Here is a 20,785-nt window from a genome sequence, read left to right on the forward strand (position 1 = left end):
TGAGGGGAATGAGCTGCTTGGCGGAGGTTTGTGCTCTCTTTTCTAGTTTTTTTTATTTTTATTGCAGATTTTGGCCGGACAGTTAGAATAATACAACGGATAGACATGAAAGACATGTATACCCAGTCTTTCTGTTGTATTTTAAAATACTGAAAGAAGCGTTAGCATACTAGCAGCGTAAGTACAGTATAAAAGTAATAATCCCAAGAGCTATAGGGATTATTTTTATATATTCCAGAAAGAAATGACGTAACCCTGCCACCAGGACTTGGCAAAATCACAGAAAATACTTGGACATCTTTTTATGCATCTTATTCCTGTTTGAATGTTCACTCTCAAATACGTATACGTGTGTGTGTGTGTGCGTGTGTATTTCCTTTTCGGTCTACGGTGCTTTGTGAGGTGTGAGCAGAAGGTGGACACAGAGCGAGGACAATGCTGGAACTGATCTGATGGTTTCACAAAAGCAGTAACTTGTTAGTAACCCATCTCCCTCCAACAGCAGGAGGCAGCTGGCCAACCCCGATCCGGCCTGTCCCCCCGTAGGCATTATCTGGCTACCGGCTGGGAACAGCTGGTCCTCCTTTCTGCTACCGCTGGACCTGGACTCTGCTGGAAGTCATGGAGAGGAGAGGGCCTCATGGGATCTTACAAACAGGCCACCTTTACAGAACAATAAATAGACAGGCTTGGTGAATGAAGAGGCCTTATTAAGCACCATTGTCAGTTTCTATAGAGGTGCATCTTTGTGCCGTCCGAGAGGGGAGCAAAAGCCGCGGTGTCTTCAGGACAATGGCGCGCCTCGTCAGGTTGCGTTGCTAGTTGGACTGTTTGAACATAGCCGAGCGATCCCTGGCAGCTCCGAACTGTGATATTTCAGGTGGGGGGGGGGGGGGGGGGGGGGGGGGGGTGATGACCAACCAGTGGATGGAAAAGGGACTCTGGTGTTATTTGATTTGCAACAAGCCGTGACACTGCCTCGCATTGTATATCCCTCCACCCCTGCCCTCCCCCAAGCCCCTGACTGGAGAGAACTCAACCCAGCATCCACTCCTCCTCCTTCTCACCCCTTTCTCACCCAACGCCACTCCAATACCCCCCCCCCCCCCCACACACACACACACACACACACCAACTAAAGCTCTCTCTCCAGGCAATTGCCACTGGAGTGGAAAGTATTCCAGAGCACAATGCCGATGCTCTCAATGGATGCTTTAGCATGCCACCAGTGCTCTGTCACCAGCAGATGGGGAGCTAATTAGAAGCCATTAAAGTGCTTTGATAATGTGTGTGTGGGAACCAGGCAGAGAGGTGCGAAGGAGGGGTGCGCTTGGGTCCGGTGAATGCACGAGAGAAAGAGACCAAGCTGTCCCGGCAAGTCATCCCAGGCCAAGGCCGCAGAGCAGAGGGACACCTGTGCGGGGGGTGGGGGGGGGGGGGGGGGGGCTTCAAGGATCTCTGTGAGGCCTCTCTGAACGCCAATTATCAGATGGAGATAGTGTTCCAGTAACCTGCCCCTGGCCTCTGAGGGAAGGGCAAACCCAGTCTGCTGCCTAAAAGCAGGAAAAGAAAACAGCCCAAATACAGCGAGGCTCCAGCCGGTCTGCACTGCAGATGACACATCTCTGAACCAGGACTCCCACAGGAAGTGACTTCCAACCGCTGGACCTCAGTCATTACCAAGGCCGGGCTTCCCGAGGAGGTGCCGGCCCACACCAGGGATCCAGGAAACACACGTACACACCCGCAGATACCGTGACACACACATTCAACGCAGGTTTGCTCCTCTTAAACCACATAATAATGACGTGGGATCTGACACCATCTTTCACCCCTCCCTCCCACTCCTATAGGAAACCGGTCCACACACCTGTAACCAGGTACGATCCCTGTAAAGCAAACAGGAAGAGTCAGACGGAGAACTGGAAACCGATCCCTCCGCTGTGAGGAGATGACCTTATATATGTTCAGAGGTGTGTGAGCGAGTAGAAATCCTGATATTCCATTTTTACTTTCACCCTGAATTATTTATCCTCCTCCACCATTATTGCCGTTTGGTCACTTTCATGTTTCAGGAAGTAGTACACACACCACGTATTGTCCCCACAGCAGTAACAGCAGCGGCAAAAGTGTGAAAGCATTACTGGAATGTCCTATTTCCTTTCTGTGATTTTCCCTCCCCACGTTTCCCCTTCCTGCAGTCTGTGTGCTTTTGTGGATCCGTTTGCCTCGGCGATAAAGAGGGCGTACTAACTAGTATGTTTCCCCTCCACCAAAAGGAACTATTTATCCCGAAGTGGTTTGTGTGTCGGCAAAGTTAGAGTCAAGATACACAATGTCCCCGTAAACACGACCCTGGTGGACGTGGGATGTTGCAACACAAACAGTAGCCCGCAATAGATTTGAAATACCGAGTGATAATCGGCTCACGTGTAAAGAGGCCGCTGGGAAATGGATTCTGTGTCAGCGGTGAAGGAGGGGGGGGTCTGAATGAGGGCACTACCATTCTGTCAGTTAAAATCAGGAGCTAATATGTTTCACTTTTCTCTCCCCTCCTCTGCCTCTTGCCTTGATGTGCTGTAAACAGGCTAAAAAGGGCCCAGCTGTGTGGAGTTATTGTTGGTGTCAGTAGGAAGTGCTGATAGCTTTTGCAGCTGAACAAAAGCTGGATGAGGGGAGTGGAGGGGCGCTCCAGACACTGTGGCTCCAGCCTAGATTCTCTCCCACAATCCCTGCACCGCACTCCCATTGTTCTGCCCGCCCCGGCCCTCCCTCCGCCCCGTCAGCTGCAACCTAGGACAGAGGGCAAAAAAAGAAAAGAAAAAAGAAAAGAAAAGAAAGTTTTCTGAAAACTTTTTTACAGGCCAACTGCAACAGCGAGGAGACACAGACTTGGTGGTACATTAACTTTTTACCCTCGGCTTGGTATGCGTCTCTGCAGACATTTAAAACAGCATTTATTCACAAAACACAAAGCTGCTTTAATGAAAAACTCTTCACTGCACAGGTCTGTGCAATTAATACGATTGTGAATGGAATCCTGCAAAAGCGTTTAAAAGCATTTTTAATGGCGTATAGCCTAACGAGATAAAAGCATGCATGAGAATAGATCTAAACTTACCATGTTGTTTCTATTTTATGCAAATCTATTATTGAATGAATTTAATAACTGATTTTCCATATAAAAAATGTCTGCTTGTGTATTTTAATGCTAAATTATATGAATGAATCAAATGTGATGTTTGTAGAACTTTAACTTTGGGGGAATGTTTGGATCAAAATAAACCAGTAAAATAAAAACATCTCGCATACCAAAAAGTAGATTAAATAAATAATCCATCTATCTATCTATTGATTGATCTATCTATTTTATTATACATCGAGTTTTACAACAGCAAAGGGTTTGACAGTAGTCAAAGTCTCTGCGTGGAGGAATGCAACAGTCATTAAGTGTAAAAATGCAGCAACAACATCATGGAGGGCGCTGCGGCTCCTCCTCCTCCTCCTCCTCCTCCTCCTCTGGCTGACAGCGGCGGGTCTGCAGGTGCGCTGGCCACTAATCTGGTCCCGCTGCTTTAATTTGATAAATGAACGACGCGGCTCCGGAGCTGGTTTGTTCTCAGGGCTCTGCGCGCAGTGCGCGCCACGCAGGTGAATGGAGCAGCGCGAGCTCCCTTGTTTGACGTCTCCATGGAGACCGCCCTAGCGGCGCCAGGCTGACAGGCGTCAAGGCTCGGATGAATGGGTGACGTCACCAGCGCTGGCGCCTGCCAGTCTGCTCGGGCTTGTTTGGACAATCTGGGGGGAAGATTCCGAACAGAGCGACGCGATCTGAGTGCGCGCGCACACACACACACTGCAGAAGCATGTGAAGGAATCCGTGAAGCTGCGTGCGCGTCCTCCTGCATGCGCAAAGTTAGCAGAAATTAAAGTTAGTTCGGGAGCAGAAAGAAAAGCTTTGAGCTGGAACATATCGATGCGCGTCAACAATAATAATCTCTCAAATATATTCATTCACGATGTGACTAATTGAATAATCGGATTATAAACTGCACTCAGCACATTTATCTAATGAAAACGGGGGAATGTTTCCTCCTCTTGACTGTAGTTTTTTTCACACCTGCAGAGCCACGCACTGCGGCCGCCTAATTATCATTTACCATTCATCCTATTCATCCTGTCGCATCCCACACACATTCTCACAGCCCCCCCCCCCCCCCCCCCCCATGCATTCACCACCCCGTGACTGTCCCCACATGCAGGCAATCCACACCTGCAGAGTCCCCAAGCCATCGACAGCTGGATTCCCACATATTACGCATAAAAGACGCACATTTGTTTCCATTTGTAACGCCATCCCTCAAACAGATTGTAAATCCCGATAACCAAACGAGCGCGCTCATTGGCTGAGCGCGATTTGTAGGACCGGCCCATCAATACAAACCCAGCCGTCTCATTGGTTTACGCTCTTCAAACAGGGCTGCTCCGGCGCCGCCCCGCCGCCGCTCCGCTATATAATCCAAGAGGTTTGCCCATGTGGAAGTTTGCGAACTGTCAACATTGCAAAGAAAAAAAAAAAAACTTTATCTCTCAAGGGGAGAAAACTGCTTTTTAAATCATCGTCCTGTTTGGAAACTTCTCCTTCCACATCAATCAAGCCAAGCATGAAGGTTGTCGGATCTACCTGCGCCCTGAAGAGCAAGGTCGGCAGCGAGGAAATGGTGCGCTGCCTGTCCGACCAGAGCCTCGCCATCTCCAAGTGCAAGATCCCGCTGCTGGACGAGCAGATGAGCGCGTTCCTCCAGGACATGAACAGCTGCTACAGCAAGCTGAAGGAGCTCGTTCCGACCCTGCCCACCAACAAGAAGGCCAGCAAAGTGGAGATCTTGCAGCACGTCATCGACTACATCTGGGACCTGCAGGTCGAGCTGGACGAGCCGGAGAAGGGCCGCCAGCTGTCGGGCGGCAGCGCGTCCCGCACGCCGCTCACCGCCTTGAACGCAGAGCTCGCCGGCATCACATCAGAGGTAATTACCCCCCCCCCCCCGCGCACCGTTCTCTACGCACGTGCGTAAAAATACAAGATCAGTGCGTAAAGTGTTCGAGCGTAAGAATACACGATCAGTGCGTAAAGTGTTCGTGCGTAAGAATACACGATCAGTGCGTAAAGTGTTCGTGCGTAAATAACAAGATCGGTGCGTAAAGGTTGTATAGATTTGGCTTGCTCACTCAACATCTCTTCCTCTCGTCCCACAGAACGGATGCGCAGACGACCGGATTATGTGCCGCTAAGAGGTCGCGGAGCGTCGCAACCTCAGCCCCGCAGCGAAGAACGAGCAGCGCAAAGCAAGGAGATGTGGCGAACACATCGGGAAAGACTAAAACGAACCTTGAAGGGACGTTCTCGGACTCCCAAAAGCAAGAGAATCGAACGCGTGGACGTTCTGGCCGAGGATCTCTCGTCACTCGCGGCTCTCGGTTCATCAGAGGGCCCAGAGGAGGAGGAGGAGAACCGGCGGTGTCCGGACGCGGGACCGGGTTATCCGGGGGACCAAAGACGCGTTCAGTGCAACTGGCGTCGCTCGTTGCTCGTAGAGTTTCTGAAGAAAGCCAACGTTGCGCTCTTCTTTTTAATCTTGTGTTAAATAGAAAACATTTTCTAAAATAAATTAGAACATTTCTCAGATTCCTGAGCGACAAACTGTATTGTATATTACAATGCCACATTACGTGAACATATTGTTTTCTTACAATGTACCTTATTGGTGTTTTTATTAAAACAAGACGATTATTTTTGAACGAGAATTCGGTGTCTGTGTTGTGTTTGAGGGGGGGGGGGTGTCGCCGCCGCCGCGTCACGAGTTTCACTGATGACTCTTTACAAAACCAGGTGGACCGCAGTTGGGAAGCATGACGCTCCACAGGTTATTATGGGCTGCTGTAGCCATTATATAATTAGCATTAATACAATGAGGGTAGATTATAATAATCTGCAGCGCAAAGGGCTCTTAAAGTGGCTGTCGTCATAAAGTGCTACACCTGGAAGGAGCTGTTAAAGTGGTTTGTGTAACATGAAACCGAAGCCGGTGGTCAAACATGATGGGTTGCCAGTTAACCTGGTCATTTTCCCTCTCTCCGGCTCATTACCGGCTCGGGTTACAAGAGGAAGTCTCGTTTAAAGTCACCGTGACCAGAGGAGAGTTTGAGAATCAAGTTGAAAATAAAATCAAACAATCATCACAGACATGACGCATGCGCGTGTCTCCCCAAAAAGAGGATTAGAGCGCGATTTAACAAATTACACCCCCCGGATTATCCAGAAGTGCGATGACGTAACGTGAGAGAAATGAGTGAGGAAGAATTATCCAATTCCATAATAATAATAAAAAAAAAAAACGTTTTAAATGTTTGGTTTCAATAATTTATCCTGTAAATCAGCAGTTTAAAGTCTATCCGGGCACCGAAGGGGTTAAACGGGCTCCGGCGAAGCGATTCGTTCTGCGATTTATTCCGTCTCCCTGGCGCAATGTTTTTCCCATTTCCCTGCGGTGCGATGCGCACAGCTGCAGCCGCGGCGTGGCCAGTGTGTGTGTGTGTGTGTGCATGTGCGTGTGATTGTGTTTGTGTGATAGCTTTGTGCCAGGGGCAGGGGAGGGGAGGGCGGCGGGGCCCAGACTGAGCGGCGCCTCGGCACACCTGGGGAAGTTCAGGTTAAATAGCTCCACATTCCTCAACACACAGCTGATTGAAACATTAACAAACAGTAATCCGCGGCGCAGGCCGCAGATGGGCCGGGAAGCGAGCCAACAACCGTCGGGGAGAGGATTGCTCTACGGTAGAGATTCCCAGAGTACAGTCGTATGTTGTACTTTTACATTATATTAGTATATATATATATATATACACGTTATTGTAAAACTGGTTTGGTGAAGTATCTACAAGTGGATGAGCAGAATGATTTATAACCATTGAGCTCATATCTTGAGGCTCATATCTTGATTTGTACATATCTCTATTAATTATAGGCTTATTAAATAGTTTATAGTCTTATTAATAGTTTATAAGCAGGGATGAAGCCCTCCTTCGACTCTCTTGTAGGTGGCGCCCCCCCATGGAGCTGGAAACGAGAGGCAGGGATTTGTTCGCTTTGAGAAAACTTCATCAGACAACAGCGACACCTTCTGGCCAAAGTGGTTATTTATATAATTATTGTTATGGTTGTCCTTGATTTGGTATCTGTGAATAATCTGTTAGTAACAGTGCGTGTGTGTGTGTGTGTGTGTGTGACATAATGAAGCTCTCTGATTGAAGAGTGGGCTCGTCATCCTTGGATGACTTCATCCAGAGGTTGTGTGAGGTCATGAGGAGGAGGAGGAGGATTGCTGCTGTTATCAATACCGATGCAGTGCATTCACGATAATCACTGTTTGCGTAACACTTTTGTTAAATCCAGTTTGTTATTTTTTGTAAAGTAAAATAAAATAACATAAATACGGCAAATGACCTAAAACCAGACTCTTCAGGAGTCATTCACATCCAGGTGAAGGGTTGTTGCCCCCCCCTCTCAGGTGAGCTGCTTTGTTCAGTTGCACCCAGGTGTGGCTGGGGGGGTTGTGTATTTTGGGGGACAGAGGTCAGTACTGCATTGTATGTTGCTGATAGATGGTATCTTCATCCTCCTCCTCTGTTCAGAGATGGCTTTTCCCAGTTTGACGAAAAATGTCTTTATCTCGTCTCTGAAACAATCTGTCTTCTCTGGCTAAAACCTGGACACGACTGTCCTCAAAGGAGTGTCCCGTGTCTCTCGGGTGCAGGTGGACTGCTGAGTCTTGCGTTGGCCCGTTGTTTAGTCTCCTCAATGTACAAGTCGCTGCATTCTGAGACAGATGCCGGTCCACCCAGAGACAAACGGCAAAAACCTCACGAGCGCCCCCACGTGGCCGGACGTTTTGAGAATTGCATGTCTTTCTACTGTTTTATACCAACTTGTGGTTGAGTTTTGTAATAAATCAAAACATATTCTCATCCACCAGCATTCAGTCTGAATGTAATACCACGCTGCAAGAAATGTTGCACGGGGTTTTGATATTTGAAGTTTGTTTGATAATATTTATGCAAGCTATTTTTACTGAGGCAGAATTTATTATGTCGCTTCTCAAGTATTTATACTTAAGAACAAGTATTGCCTTTTATAAAGACTATTATGTATTTTTTTTCTATATTACAGTATTTTTACTTTGTATTACTAAAATAGTTCCATTAGAAAAAAATATTAGGTCTAGAAATAAACCTTCCAGCCTCATTCCCATTTAGTTTTGTTTGATTACAGTAATTATTTTTGCAATGTACGGTAATACACTGATCAATATGTTAATAATAGCAGAAAATAATCAGAGACATAGTCACAAGTGTTTAAATAGAAATTTGTATTTACATCAATATCAACAGAAAGCAATCTGTAATATACATCCTGCAGAATGACGCCGCAGCATTTGTCCAACTAAGAACAAAAACAAACTAAATGGTCTCTTGCTCTTTTTTTGTTGTTTTTTTTGCCCTTCATTCAACCTCCCTTTTCCTGAAGTAACAAAGTCTGGACACGTAATGAAACCGTTTCCTGAAACAGGAGATATTGATATGTCTTGAGGTGGATTTCATTCAGTTTCTTTCACATGCTTCTTTTTTACGTAAACTCCTGCTGTGGGGTTGTGAGTTTCCATTAATCTCATGCCGTTTATGCACACAGCACAGAACCACCATATGCTTTTACAGAGCCATTATATGAACCCATTTACTATCAGACTAATATAACATAAAAAAAAAAATGTACACCAGAAACTATACAGAGATATGGAAAAAATATCTTTGGATTGTGCATGTCAAAAAGGTAGATTCAGCAATTGAGAATAAAAGCCAGCTGTTGTGGTGTTGGTTTAAACATGAGCATATACAGCACAACGCTTACAGAACCAAACAGAATTCATACAATCTCATGGAACGGACCGCCCTGACGGAATTCCTTTAATGCTGCTACCTTACAATAAAAACGCTGACTGCGTGAAAGCTTAGACCTTCAATGGGCCAGATCTTCATCACAGGTAAAAAAAATAAAAAAATAAAATAAAAAAAAGTGCCTCTCTAAATAAAACACGATTATTGTTTGGAATAAAATAAAATACAGCATTCAGAAAATGACAAACAAGGAAAGGAAATCCCAACCACACCAGCAATATTTGCAAAGTCGTAAAAAAAAAAAAAAAAGAATGAACCAAATCAGCGTTGACCTATGGGACACAAAAATAATCATACTTTGTGCAATAATGGGCCTTTGAAAAAGCATGTTGGATATATATATATATATTTTGTTGAATATTTACAATTCGTATTCACAGAGGACATTTGGAACAATAATACTGCAGTACCGTGTATCAGAGTTATGCTGCTCAGTTGCAGTCTTGAAGTATAGAAACTAGTTATTGCTCCAACCTGCGTGACATAGTAAACCGTGTGCTTATAGCTTCCAATGACATCGAGAATGAGGCGTACGGGATAAGAAAGAAACACAAAGCCACTGTTGTGAAGGCATTGAATCTCTAGTAAGGCTGTATTGATGAAAATATATTGCATCAACCCCCCCCCCCCCCCCCCCCACGCAGAAGCCTCCCGGTAAAGTGCCGCCACAGCTAGTTGTACCGTAGCGCTGTGCTGCAGCCTGGCCGTGACACTCGCCATCTGCACTAGATCATTCGCATGAACGCACACAAACATGGACACACACCTCAAGAGAGTTACAAAAGGTGAGCCTTCAGTTTGGGGGGGGGGGGGGGGGTGAAGCCCAGCCCAGGTTGTCCCTGTAACCCACTTATGAGCAGAGGTGTTGTGCAGAGTCCCTTGCATCGTGTCTTTTTAGGCTGGAACCTCCTTTGTGTGTGTGTGTGTGTGTCTGTGCGTGTGTGATATGTCCAGCTCCTCTCTGGACTCAGATCACTCTGCTACACCTGAAAGGCTCCAGATTCTGCTGCCATCTACGGGTCTTCAGCAGTACTTCTGCAGAGAGTCACACGGCAACGGGTTTAATATCAGATTTTCTTTTCTTTTCTTTTCTCTGTGTTGCTGCATTGCTTACCTGATCGGGTCCCATTGGCATTCTGCCCATTGCCATGGGGTTCAAGCCCATCTGGCCCTGCATCTGGCTGTGTCTCGGCCCTGGCATTTGGACCATCTGTCCCGCGGCAGCCCCGCTGACTGACCCTGGTCCGCCGATGGAGCTGTTCATCATCATGGGCCCGAACTGGCCTTGGTTGCCCTGCTGAGGGAACTGCTGCTGGGGATACGAGCTGGACATCCAGAAGAAGAAAAACACATTTTGTTAATACATCCTTTTTCTCGACAATTTCATAAAAATATCACACAAGGATATTTTTGTTCAAGGAATTTGGATGCTACACACTTGTTGCGTGGCATGCCCCCCTGCGGCCAGCCTTTCATGTCTCCAGACTGGTACAGGGGCCCTCCTTGCATCCCTGGCATCATGGGGTTCTGAGAAGGACCTCCCATTCGTCCTTGCATCATGTTTCTAGGTGGGCTGCTGCCCGGAGCCATGAACGCTGGGTCCCCCTGCTGTTTCATCCCTGTAAGTGCAACATCCCGACTGTGAACCGTGAAAGAGGCAGGACTTTAAACAGAGTTCCATCTCAGTCAACTCACCATAATTACCTCCGTAGTTGAAGCCCTGCTGTCCAGCCTGGCTCATGGGCGGGCCTCCCATGGGGCTGTCCATGCCTCCTGGAGCAGTCACATTTGGAGGAGGGCTGAAGCCCCCTGCTGCCCCTTGCTGCTGCTGCTGCTGCTGCTGCTGCTGCTGCATCAGCATAATCATCCGCTGCTTCCTCATCTGGGAGATGGTCATCATCTCCCTGCTTCGCTGAGCCATCATCTGGGCATTCAGGAAACCAGGCTGCAGACAAACATCCTTACTTAGAGCATCGCTCCACAAATGCTGATGCACACTACATTAGACGAGTCAAAGTTCTGACCGCATACCTGCCCACCCATGCCTGCAGGCTGCATGCCAGGCTGCATGCCAGGCTGCATGCTAGGCTGCATGCCAGGCTGCATGCCAGGCTGCATGCCAGGCTGCATGCTAGGCTGCATTCCAGGCTGCATTCCAGGCTGCATGCCTGGATGCATGGCTGGGTTTCCTCCAGGGGCATGCTCCATCTTTAGGCCTTGTCGGGTCTGGTTCATAAACTGCAGTTGAGAGAAGATCCTCACTACGCCAGTAGAAAATTGACAGAGCATGAAGATCCCTTTTAATTTGAGTCGTGTGTGATCACCTGCTGTCCTTGCAGTCTCTGCTGCAGTTGCATTCTGAGAGGCTTAGTGGCCGTCATCATGCGAGGTCGCATCATGTTAGCACGTGGGTTGCCCATGTTTGCTATCCCAGGGAAGCCCCCGGTCTGGCCCATTTGTTTTGTCGCAGGGTTGAAGCCTCCTGGGGACTGGCCTTGCATTGTGTTGTTGCCATACCCGGGCTGCATACCCATGTTAGGGGGTCCTGGGGGCCCGGGGTAGCCTTGGTTATACATGGGTTTTTGGTCCATGCCTAAGGAGGAGTCCGGTCCTGGGAAAGAATCTGATGGTGGGCACTGTCCTTGATCCTGGCCACGCTGGTGTCCTTCAGGTCTCTGGGTCTGGGGTGGTGCAAGTTAGTTAGTTAGTTTGGACAAAGTAAACTTGAAACGATTTTCAATAAAGCTCTGGACATGATCAGATGAATATATAGGCAGAGATTCCGGTGCAAATTATTTTCCAAGTGGAATATTTATGAATTTATATCTTCAATTTCTTTCAGAAGAACTGAAGTTCGGTGCAAATTCAAAATCCCCTATGAAAAAATTCAAAACAAGGGCCGTGACGTCGCCCGGTATGACGCAACAGGGGCCCCACCCTGGATCCAGGACTGGGGTCGGGGCTCGGAAGGTTGAGGTGAGCCCGACCTCCGGCAGTCTCACCACCCCGCCGGGGGAACCATAGGGGACGGGTGCAACGTGAAACAGTGTGTAACACACAGTTCAACTTGTCTTGTACCTTGCCAACTATCTCGGGGATGCCGAGGGCTCGGTCTATCTCCAGCAGAGCAATGACATCCGTGGTATTGAGCAGAGAGTCCAGCTGGTCAAGCAGGGCCCGTTCATCACTCTGGCCCTCGGTGCCGGCCAGAGGTCCCAGCAGCTCATCGATAGGGTTCCCGAACTGGTCCCTGCCACAACGAAGGACAGAAATCACACCGTTAATGTCAAGAGTTTGCTTGTTGGAAGAATTCAAAGGGGACATGAAGCCAGGCCTGCCTGCTTGTGTTCCTTTGTGCTCTATCCGTTCCCAGGGTAGAGTCTGGCCAAGAGGGGGACCGAGGTGGGGGGCCTTGTCCAACAAACCGCTTCATACCTATATTGGCTTCATTGGTACCTGCAATCGTTGTAAAAAAAAAAAAAAATCGGATATTCATATAACTCCTTTAAAATGTTGTTAACTTTATTTATAGCTTCTCTCAATACACCTCAAACATGTGACATACCCATATCCATGAGTTGCTGCTGCAGCATAGACCTGCTGTTCGCAGGTACACTGTTGGACCGGTTCATCATGGGTCCTGTCATCAGGCCAGGACGAACCATGCTAGGGTGCCCTGGTCCAGTTACCGGACTGCCATTGGACCGTGGCATCCCCCAGTCCCCTGGTCCTGAAACGGGAAGGCGTTGGGGCATTCCCATTCCCCTTCCCATTGCTCCTGAGCAATATGGAGACCAGACACATTAGGCTGTTTCACCAGTAGGACGCCAGGTACGCCAGGTTTAACACGAAGCAAGACTGTCCGACGTGAAAACATCTTAAAGTTCAACTTACTTGGATTGCCACGCGGCGCACACACACCAACGCCGCTTGGAAACCCGTTGGGAACTGCTCCCGTCCGGATCGGAACTTCCATGTTCTCCTGTTTGACCAAAGTGGGGCAGGGGACATTCCGCCTGCCAGCCAGCCCACCTCTGACTGCTCCCTCTCCACCCATGGGCTTAGCATCCATGGACAAAGCCCTTTGATAGGCAGCTCGCTGAGCAGGAGGCAGGAGACCTCGCTCTCCTTCTAAGGAAAGCCCAAATGCCATAGATTAGATGTCTTCATACACTAAAGTTATTTTATTAAGCATGAGGCCTACATGGGAGCATCTACTACCTATCTAAGCGTCTAACTTGATTTATAATAACGCTGCGGTGGCGTTTCCACGTGATACATTAGCCCCTTTAACGACCAGAGCTAGCTTTAGCCACTGCACGGCACAGCTTGATGCGACCAATCGGATCATCTCGTCTCACTTTCTTTTGATTTTAGACTGCCCGACTTACCGCGTAAATGGTTCGGCATGTTTCCTGGTTTGTTTCCCGCCTCCTTCCCTGCTTCCAGGTAAAAGCCAGAGTTGCCCCTTGGGACACCAAGAATGGTCTCCAGGGTCTCTGCCTGTTGAGACAAATTGATCATCAGCAAACAACTTTTAATCTGGGAACTCCCACTGTTTTTGGATAAAGGCGTTTACCTCATCGGACGGCTCCAACATGACCTTCCCTTCGACGCAATGGGGATCTGAGCTGGAGACACCTGCTCCTTGAGCTCCTCTCCCCTCCAGCTCCTCCAGCTTTGGTTTTATATCACTGACGTCTTTTGAGTCGTCCTTATTGAGCAGGTAGTGAAGGAGGGCATGCGGCTTCTCCTTCTTAGGGCTGTGTTGCTCCTGCTTCGATTCTGACCCCCGAGCCCCTCCGGCGGCTACAGGTCCAGCGTCTGGTGCCCCTGAATCCAAGCTGCTCTTCCCGGTGGCCTCGGCAGTGATGCGAGCCACCTCGTCAGGAGTGTTGCCGTTCTGCAGGAGCTTGTGGAGGATCTTGTGTTTCTCCTGCAGTGACTGACTTGTTAAATGTCCTGCGCCACCAGAGGAGGACACGGCACCGTGATTCCCACCTGTGGAGGAGGACACTCCCGTCGAGGACGAGGGGCTGGTGACCCCGGCGGGACCGTCTTTACCTTCAGGTGCAGAGCTTGGGGTGTGATTAAGTGGCACCATCTCGTCTGGTGAGGTGAGGAGCTGCAGGAGTTTCTTGTGGCACTTACTCTCAGGGACCCGTCGGTTGGACTCTCCTCCGACCGGACCCGCGTCTCTGCCGGCTTGGCTGTCTGGCTTCTCAGAATGGCCCTCGCATGTCGGGGTATGCGGATGCTGCTGGGATGGCGGCTCTCCCCCCGGCCCCAGCAAGCTCCCTGGACTCTTTGAGTCCGAGTACGCCGGGAGTTTACAGGGTCCTCCCGCTAACTGGTTGGTGGAGTTGATGCTCGGAGAGCTGTCGGGCTTTTGCGGGGGAGGAGAGGTGAGGGGCGAGGGCGTTGGATTACCAACGCCCTCGCTGATGGCTTGCAGGGCGTTCAAGGAGCTGCTGGAAAAGGTGGTGGCCCCGCCTCCAGTGTTACCGGGGTGACTTGAGCTCATGGGAGAGTTCATCCCTGCAAAGCAAACAATCAATCAATGCATTGAATAAAATAATAATAATCAGTTTCATTCATGAGAGATTGTGCGATTTAAGATGTTTGTGATTCTTGGTCTGTACCTCCAGGAGAGAAGGGGCTGGCCCCCATCTTGGGGCTTCCTCTGACTCTGGGTGAACCCATGACATTATGCGGGGGTGCATTAATCCCTGGACTGGCTTGGGGCGGACTGGTCATTCCCATCGTGTACCCCGCCCCCCCGGGTCCACCCACACCTCCGTGGAACTGAGCCACTTGCGGGTGCTGGTGCTGATGTTGCTGCTGATGCATGACATGGTGGCCCATCTGATTCATCTGCCCCATTTGGTTCATGGGGGAGTTCATGGGGGAGTTCATGGGGTGCATTGAATTCATCTGATTCATGTTGTTCATCTGATGCATGGGATTCATCTGGTTCATGGGATGCATCTGGTTCATGGGATTGATGCGGTGGCCCCCGGTGTATGGGGGCACTCCTCTTTGTGGCATGTTGCCCTGGTCAGCCATGCTGTAGCCCCTGGTCATCCCCATGCCCCCTCCAGGACCCATGCTCATTTGTTGGTTGGGATTGTTCACACCCATATTTGGAGGTCTCATCCCTCCACCCTGGGTCCCACGATAGCCATTCTGCTCCCTACAAGGCAAAGAGACAAGAGAAAAATACTTATTAAACAACCACAACACAGCGAGAAATCGTTTCTTTGCTCGTTGTAATTGCATCTGAAACAGGATTCACACCTTTGCAGCAAGTGTGTAGAGAGGAAGGAGTGCGGCTCGTTGGTGCTGGGATTCCTGCAGAGGTCGCTCCTGGTCTGGGCTGTAACCGGGGTGCCGTCAGACAGAGAGAAGCGGTAGAGGGGGGTCTCTGCATGGCCGCTATGGAAAGCTGGAATGAAAAGAAAAACAACAACATGAGTTATACTACACAAAGAACATCTCACCTCTCATCTTCATGCATTGCTATTGTAGGTTAGGGCGGCTGTGATTCGCTGCTTACAGATGGGTCATATATCAAACTGAAGTAGACCACGCCTCCTCTCATACTGGAGTTAACTGAGTAGCAAAGGGCTGTTTTATACATTCTAAATATCCTCGTACTACATTCCATTTATGTCACTATGACCCACAAAAATGGATCACGGTAGCAGTCACAGTGCTACGAACCCTCTTGATAGTGGCGCTTGTAGGACCATGGCTGCCCTTCGCTTCGATGTAGGAACATCTGCATGCAACGCCTCACCAGATCTTCCCAGCCTGGATGCATAGTAGTGTGAAGAGAGGCCTGCTGCTCGATTTCAATCAGTTTACCTGCAATAGGAAACATCTGGATTACACAATATTCGGACAGGATGTATTCTGCAACTTTAAGTGTAACTCTTTAGGTACTTAAATCAACAGTAATTGATTCCTGCAGTGGAAACTTACCAGACAGTTCATGGCGAGTGCTGAACCTCTCCGTCCTTTCTACTGCGATGATGCGCCGTGCCACGCAGATCATGCATGACTGTAAGTCTGAGCAGAGAAAACATCATGTTAAAGTCATAGAATGAATGGCTAATATACTTCAGAAAGCTTCTGGGAGATTTAATATGTCGATGCTCGTTGGATGATTCCATTTAATATTATATCAAAGTCAAAGTTGTGAATAATGATTCTACCTTCTCCCTCCTCCATCATGGCCCGGGGTTGAGTCAGTGCGAAGCATTGCATCGTCTCATAGCGTTGGCTCCCGGGTCTCTCCTCTGACAAACCATGACTTTGGCCGTGAACAAAGTTCACCAGCATGCGACAGTTGAAGGTGTTGCTCTTCTGCCGCGGCGCCTCTCCACCCCAGGACGCCCCATTCGGTGCTACGGAAAGATCAGGCAAGGTTACACAGTGGTGATTTATGCCTGTCCTTGAATGAGTCCGTGCCTCACCGTTGGACTTGGGGAGATTCTTGTGAAACTCCTCTCTGTCCTCATCGTGGATAATATTGTACACGCTGGTGTTGATGAGTTCCTCCTGTTTGTACTGCAGGTACTGCGTCACATTGTCCGATACAAATACGATGCTGCCCTCTCGATTGACGACAAAGAGAAAGCCATCCAAGGCCTGAAAACAGAAAGGTTTTGAATTGTGCATCTATAGAAACCAGCTGAGACACATATCAACTATCAAAGACCAAGCACAGCAAAGTGCTAGCCCAGCATACAGAACAGCAGCTAATTGGCGTTGCTCTTTTGCCCCCCAGTAATTGCCCCCTTGCTGACCTGTAGGAGCAGCGGTCCCAGATGGTCCTTGTCAATGACCCCTTGACCAGTTGAAGACACATCAGCCTTCTGGACGTCGTCATCACTGCAAGCGCTCTTTCCTGAAGACAGAAGGAAGACGCACGTCACGCTATTGACGAGTAGAAATGTGATTTTAAATCGGATATATACCGTATTTTCCGGATTATAAGTCGCGGTTTTTTTCATAGTTTGGTCGGGGGTGCGACTTATAAATCGGAGCGACTTATATATGCTTTTTTTTACAAAATCTGTGAGCGCAGAGACAGTAGCCTACACATTTCTATAACAGGTGTTACAGGGAACTCTGTGACCCGTCAGAATCTGTCGCGGTTTCTGGAGGTTCAGAGTTATCTGTCACACCTGTTATCTAAAAACACAAATTAGAAGGGCTGAATGAAAATGGCGCCGAAAAGAAAGTCATATTCCGTGGCTTACAAGCTTCAGATAGTGAAATATGGAGCCGAAAACGGCAATCGAGCAGCAGAAAGAAAGTTTGGAGTGAGCGAAAAACTTGTAAGGGACTGGCGAAAAGCGGAGGTTACGCTTACTGAAATGAAGAAAACAAAGAAAGCTAATCGCGGGCGACAAGCTAGGTGGCCGCAGTTGGAGGAACGAGTTCACGCATGGGTGCTTGAACAACGTGCTGCTGGGAGAGGTTTGTCAACGGTGCAGTTGCGTCTTCACGCCCAGGTGGTTGCCAGGGCGGTGAATATAAACGGCTTTGCGGGAGGACCTTCTTGGTGTTACCGCTTCATGCAACGCAAACGCCTCTCTATCAGAGCTAGGACGACACTGTCCCAAAAACTGCCAGCGGACTTCCAAGCCAAGGTTGACAGTTTCCGCGCGTTCATTGAAAAGCATGTAAGTGATCACAACGTGACACCGGATCATATTATTAACATGGACGAGGTCCCCCTCACTTTTGACATCCCCATGGGCCGAAGTGTTGCAGAGAAAGGGCAAAAAAGTGTGAATATCGTTACAACTGGTCATGAGAGATCACACTTCACAGTGGTGCTGGCATGTTGTGGAGACGGATCAAAACTGCCACCGATGGTCATTTTCAAACGAAAAACCATGCCAAAAATCCAATCCTCCTCAGTTGAAATCGCCGTGAACGAGAAAGGGTGGATTGATCAAGAAATGATGAACTTGTGGCTTACAAAGTGCTACAATAAGCGACCGGATGGCTTCTTTAGAGCACGCAAAGCTCTGCTTGTGATGGATAGCATGAGAGCGCACATCACACCACAGTTAAAAAATAAATTAAAAGTTTTCAACTCCATACCTGCCATCATCCCTGGAGGCTTAACCAAAATACTCCAGCCACTTGATATCTCCGTGAATAGGAGCTTTAAGTCAATTTTGCGTAACCTGTGGGAGCAGTGGATGACGGATGGAGAGCACAGCTTCACGGCAACCGGGAGAATGCGCCATGCAACTTTCCTGGAAGTCATTGAATGGATCGACAAAGCATGGGCTTCAGTGACAACCGCAACCATCCTGTCGGGATTCAGAAAGGCTGGAATAATTGGAACTGCAACTGACGACGAGTCTGATGTAAGCGACGTAGAAGAGGAAGCGGCGTCTTGTCTACCTGCCGAGTTGGGGGAGTTGTTCAAAAGTGACACCGAGGATGAAGATTTCCTTGGATTTCGTGATTCGGAGTAAAACCTGATATTTTGGTAAACGTGTTAGCATGTTCTTTGTGCTATATGTTGTTTGGTGTTGGATTTTATCAAATAAATTTTCCCCAAAAATGCGACTTATCCTCCAGTGCGACCTATATATGTTTTTTTCTTCTTAATTATGCATTTTTTGGCTGGTGCGACCTACAATCTGGAGCGACGTATAATCCAAAAAATACGGTACATCACCGGATTTTTTTTAAAAACTTTTTCATGGAATTTTCAACCTTATGATGTTATATGACATTTTTATCATGCTACATAAAATAATCCCCCCCATTGTTGTACTGTGTGTTGTACACACACAGTACAACAATGAAATACCTTCTCTGGCCAGTAGGTGTCAGCACGGGCCACCATCGCATGATGGGCATGCCTTTCTATTTTTAATATAAGCATGTGTTTGAGGCTTTGTTAGATACCACTCTATATAGAGGGGTTATTTGTGGCGCTAAGCAACCAACTGCACAACACTGTATTTCAACTTCAATTTCCAAATAACTCGATAACAAACTCGAGCAAACCAATCTGACAAAAAATAATAAAGTAGACGCACAAGAAACTGATGCAAAGAGGCATAAACAGGGAATGGACGCGTGTGTGTGTGTGTGTGGGAGGGGGGGGGGGTGGAAAGGCGTGTTAAATGGGCAACTGATAACCATGAGAATAAGGCGAGTCCGTCCGTCATTTTTCCCATCCTGTAACTATGGCAACCCGGCTGCATCACACCCAGGCTAGCAGTAACCAGCTGTGACCCTCTAGGTATATTCCAACGAGTTCCTTCCTCATCCCTTTAACCTCACGAAGAAGAGCAGATCCTGGGAGATGCTCCCAATCATGTCTAAGCTGCAAAATGGCAGGGGGGGGGGGGGGGGGGGGGGGGGGGAAGATAGCTTTGATAACATCTGATTCCTGAATCACGAGTCTCCCAGGGAGAGGCAGGGTTTGACACCAAGAGCCACACAGCTCTGACAGCCTTCAGCCACGACCATCAAATATTAGTCTCAGTTACCGGCGTTCATCCCCCCCCCCCAGCAATACAAACAGCCCGAGTGGCTGTCAGTCTGAAGCAGGCTGGCCGTGAACCAACACACAGCACTTTACAGGATTCTTCCTAACTAAACTTGGGGTTTAACCCCCAAAAACAAATCACAAATGCAAATTGTTGTGCTTTGTTAGGGGTTGTGTTCGTGATCAGGACTGTAGGGATGTACCTTGCTCTTTGATTTGTCTGATCTGCCTCACGGTCTCCTTGAGGATGGCGCATTTGTCAGGCTTGACGTTGAAGCTGTCGATGCTGGAGAGGTTTGCCGAAATGAGCTCCGCCAGCTCTTCGATGTATTTGGTCTCCTGTTCCCTTCGTCGCTTGTCACACCTGCCGAGGCGCGAAAGGGATTAGACGCGTTACCGTGACAACCTCACTTCCCTGTGTCCCGTCCGCACACGGGGGGGGGGGGTCACACAACAGAAGTTCAGGCGCTTGGGATACGTTTCCCCCGGCGGCAGACGGACATTAAGTTCAGTGGTGACGTTTGTGAAGCCGGGATGGAGGAAGTGAAGTTCAGGCGCTTCATGGCATTCATTCCAAACAGGAACAGACAAAGTGGATCAACGTGAAGCAGGAGTTAAAGCACTCACCCTAAGCCTGGTGTGTCACACGTGGACAATTTACGCTTGCGGTCGGAGCACAGCGGCTCCAACGAGTTGTCTCCTACGCCACTCATCTTCACCTCATATCAGCACCTGAAAGCAGAGCGCGTGCGTTCAAACAAGCGTACAGGCAGAACGAAACGACGTGGAGAGTGCCCTCAGCTGTAGGTGCAAAGACCCTCAGAAATGGAGCAAATATTCAGGGGAATGTTAATTTATGGAGGGCACAGTATGCCGTTGCTAAAGCAGCCTTGGTCCCCACACAGCCCTTGATGGGAATGAAATGGTATTTCCTCCACTGTGGTGGGAGACTGATGATGATGTCGTTTCCGTCGCCTCGGGGGAAAAGGGTCATTCTGCGTTCAGCCAGCCTGCCTGCCCGCTAGAACGCTAGCAGCGGCAACACGTACATAACGCCTACAAACCGTTTCCAGTGCGAATACGTGTCCGGGCGTGCCACGGCGCAGTCTGTAAGGAATACAAGTGCTAGTGGCTGCTATCCCATCAAGGCACATTAGCATCCAGCCTGCTGTCTTTGTCTGTGCGTGACAGATACACACCGCACAGGCCTAGAAAGAATCTGTGCATTTCAGGAAGTGGTGA

At 48.7% G+C, this 20,785-nt stretch overlaps 2 protein-coding genes across 2 annotated transcripts; one reads left to right on the forward strand and one right to left on the reverse strand.

Annotated features, from left to right (window-relative positions):
- Nucleotides 1–4,558: 4,558 nt before the first annotated feature.
- id1 (inhibitor of DNA binding 1, HLH protein) lies at nt 4,559–5,799 on the forward strand. The gene is made up of 2 exons (XM_068742477.1): nt 4,559–5,027; nt 5,257–5,799. The coding sequence occupies exons 1-2, from the start codon at nt 4,665–4,667 to the stop codon at nt 5,290–5,292; spliced, it is 399 nt and encodes a 132-aa protein (XP_068598578.1). The 5' UTR covers nt 4,559–4,664; the 3' UTR covers nt 5,293–5,799.
- A 4,032-nt stretch (nt 5,800–9,831) lies between these two features.
- On the reverse strand, nt 9,832–20,256 carry ncoa3 (nuclear receptor coactivator 3). The gene is made up of 21 exons (XM_068742322.1): nt 20,171–20,256; nt 19,747–19,907; nt 16,824–16,924; nt 16,491–16,665; nt 16,230–16,421; nt 15,997–16,083; nt 15,736–15,879; nt 15,310–15,457; nt 14,655–15,205; nt 13,592–14,550; nt 13,404–13,515; nt 12,907–13,143; nt 12,578–12,790; nt 12,351–12,468; nt 12,091–12,262; nt 11,337–11,693; nt 11,044–11,250; nt 10,708–10,957; nt 10,451–10,631; nt 10,127–10,337; nt 9,832–10,047 (listed from the first exon to the last, which is right to left on the reverse strand). The coding sequence occupies exons 1-21, from the start codon at nt 20,254–20,256 to the stop codon at nt 10,036–10,038; spliced, it is 4,674 nt and encodes a 1,557-aa protein (XP_068598423.1). The 3' UTR covers nt 9,832–10,035.
- Nucleotides 20,257–20,785: the final 529 nt, after the last annotated feature.

Source organism: Brachionichthys hirsutus, chromosome 8, assembly GCF_040956055.1.
Source record: "Brachionichthys hirsutus isolate HB-005 chromosome 8, CSIRO-AGI_Bhir_v1, whole genome shotgun sequence".
NCBI lineage: Eukaryota > Metazoa > Chordata > Actinopteri > Lophiiformes > Brachionichthyidae > Brachionichthys > Brachionichthys hirsutus.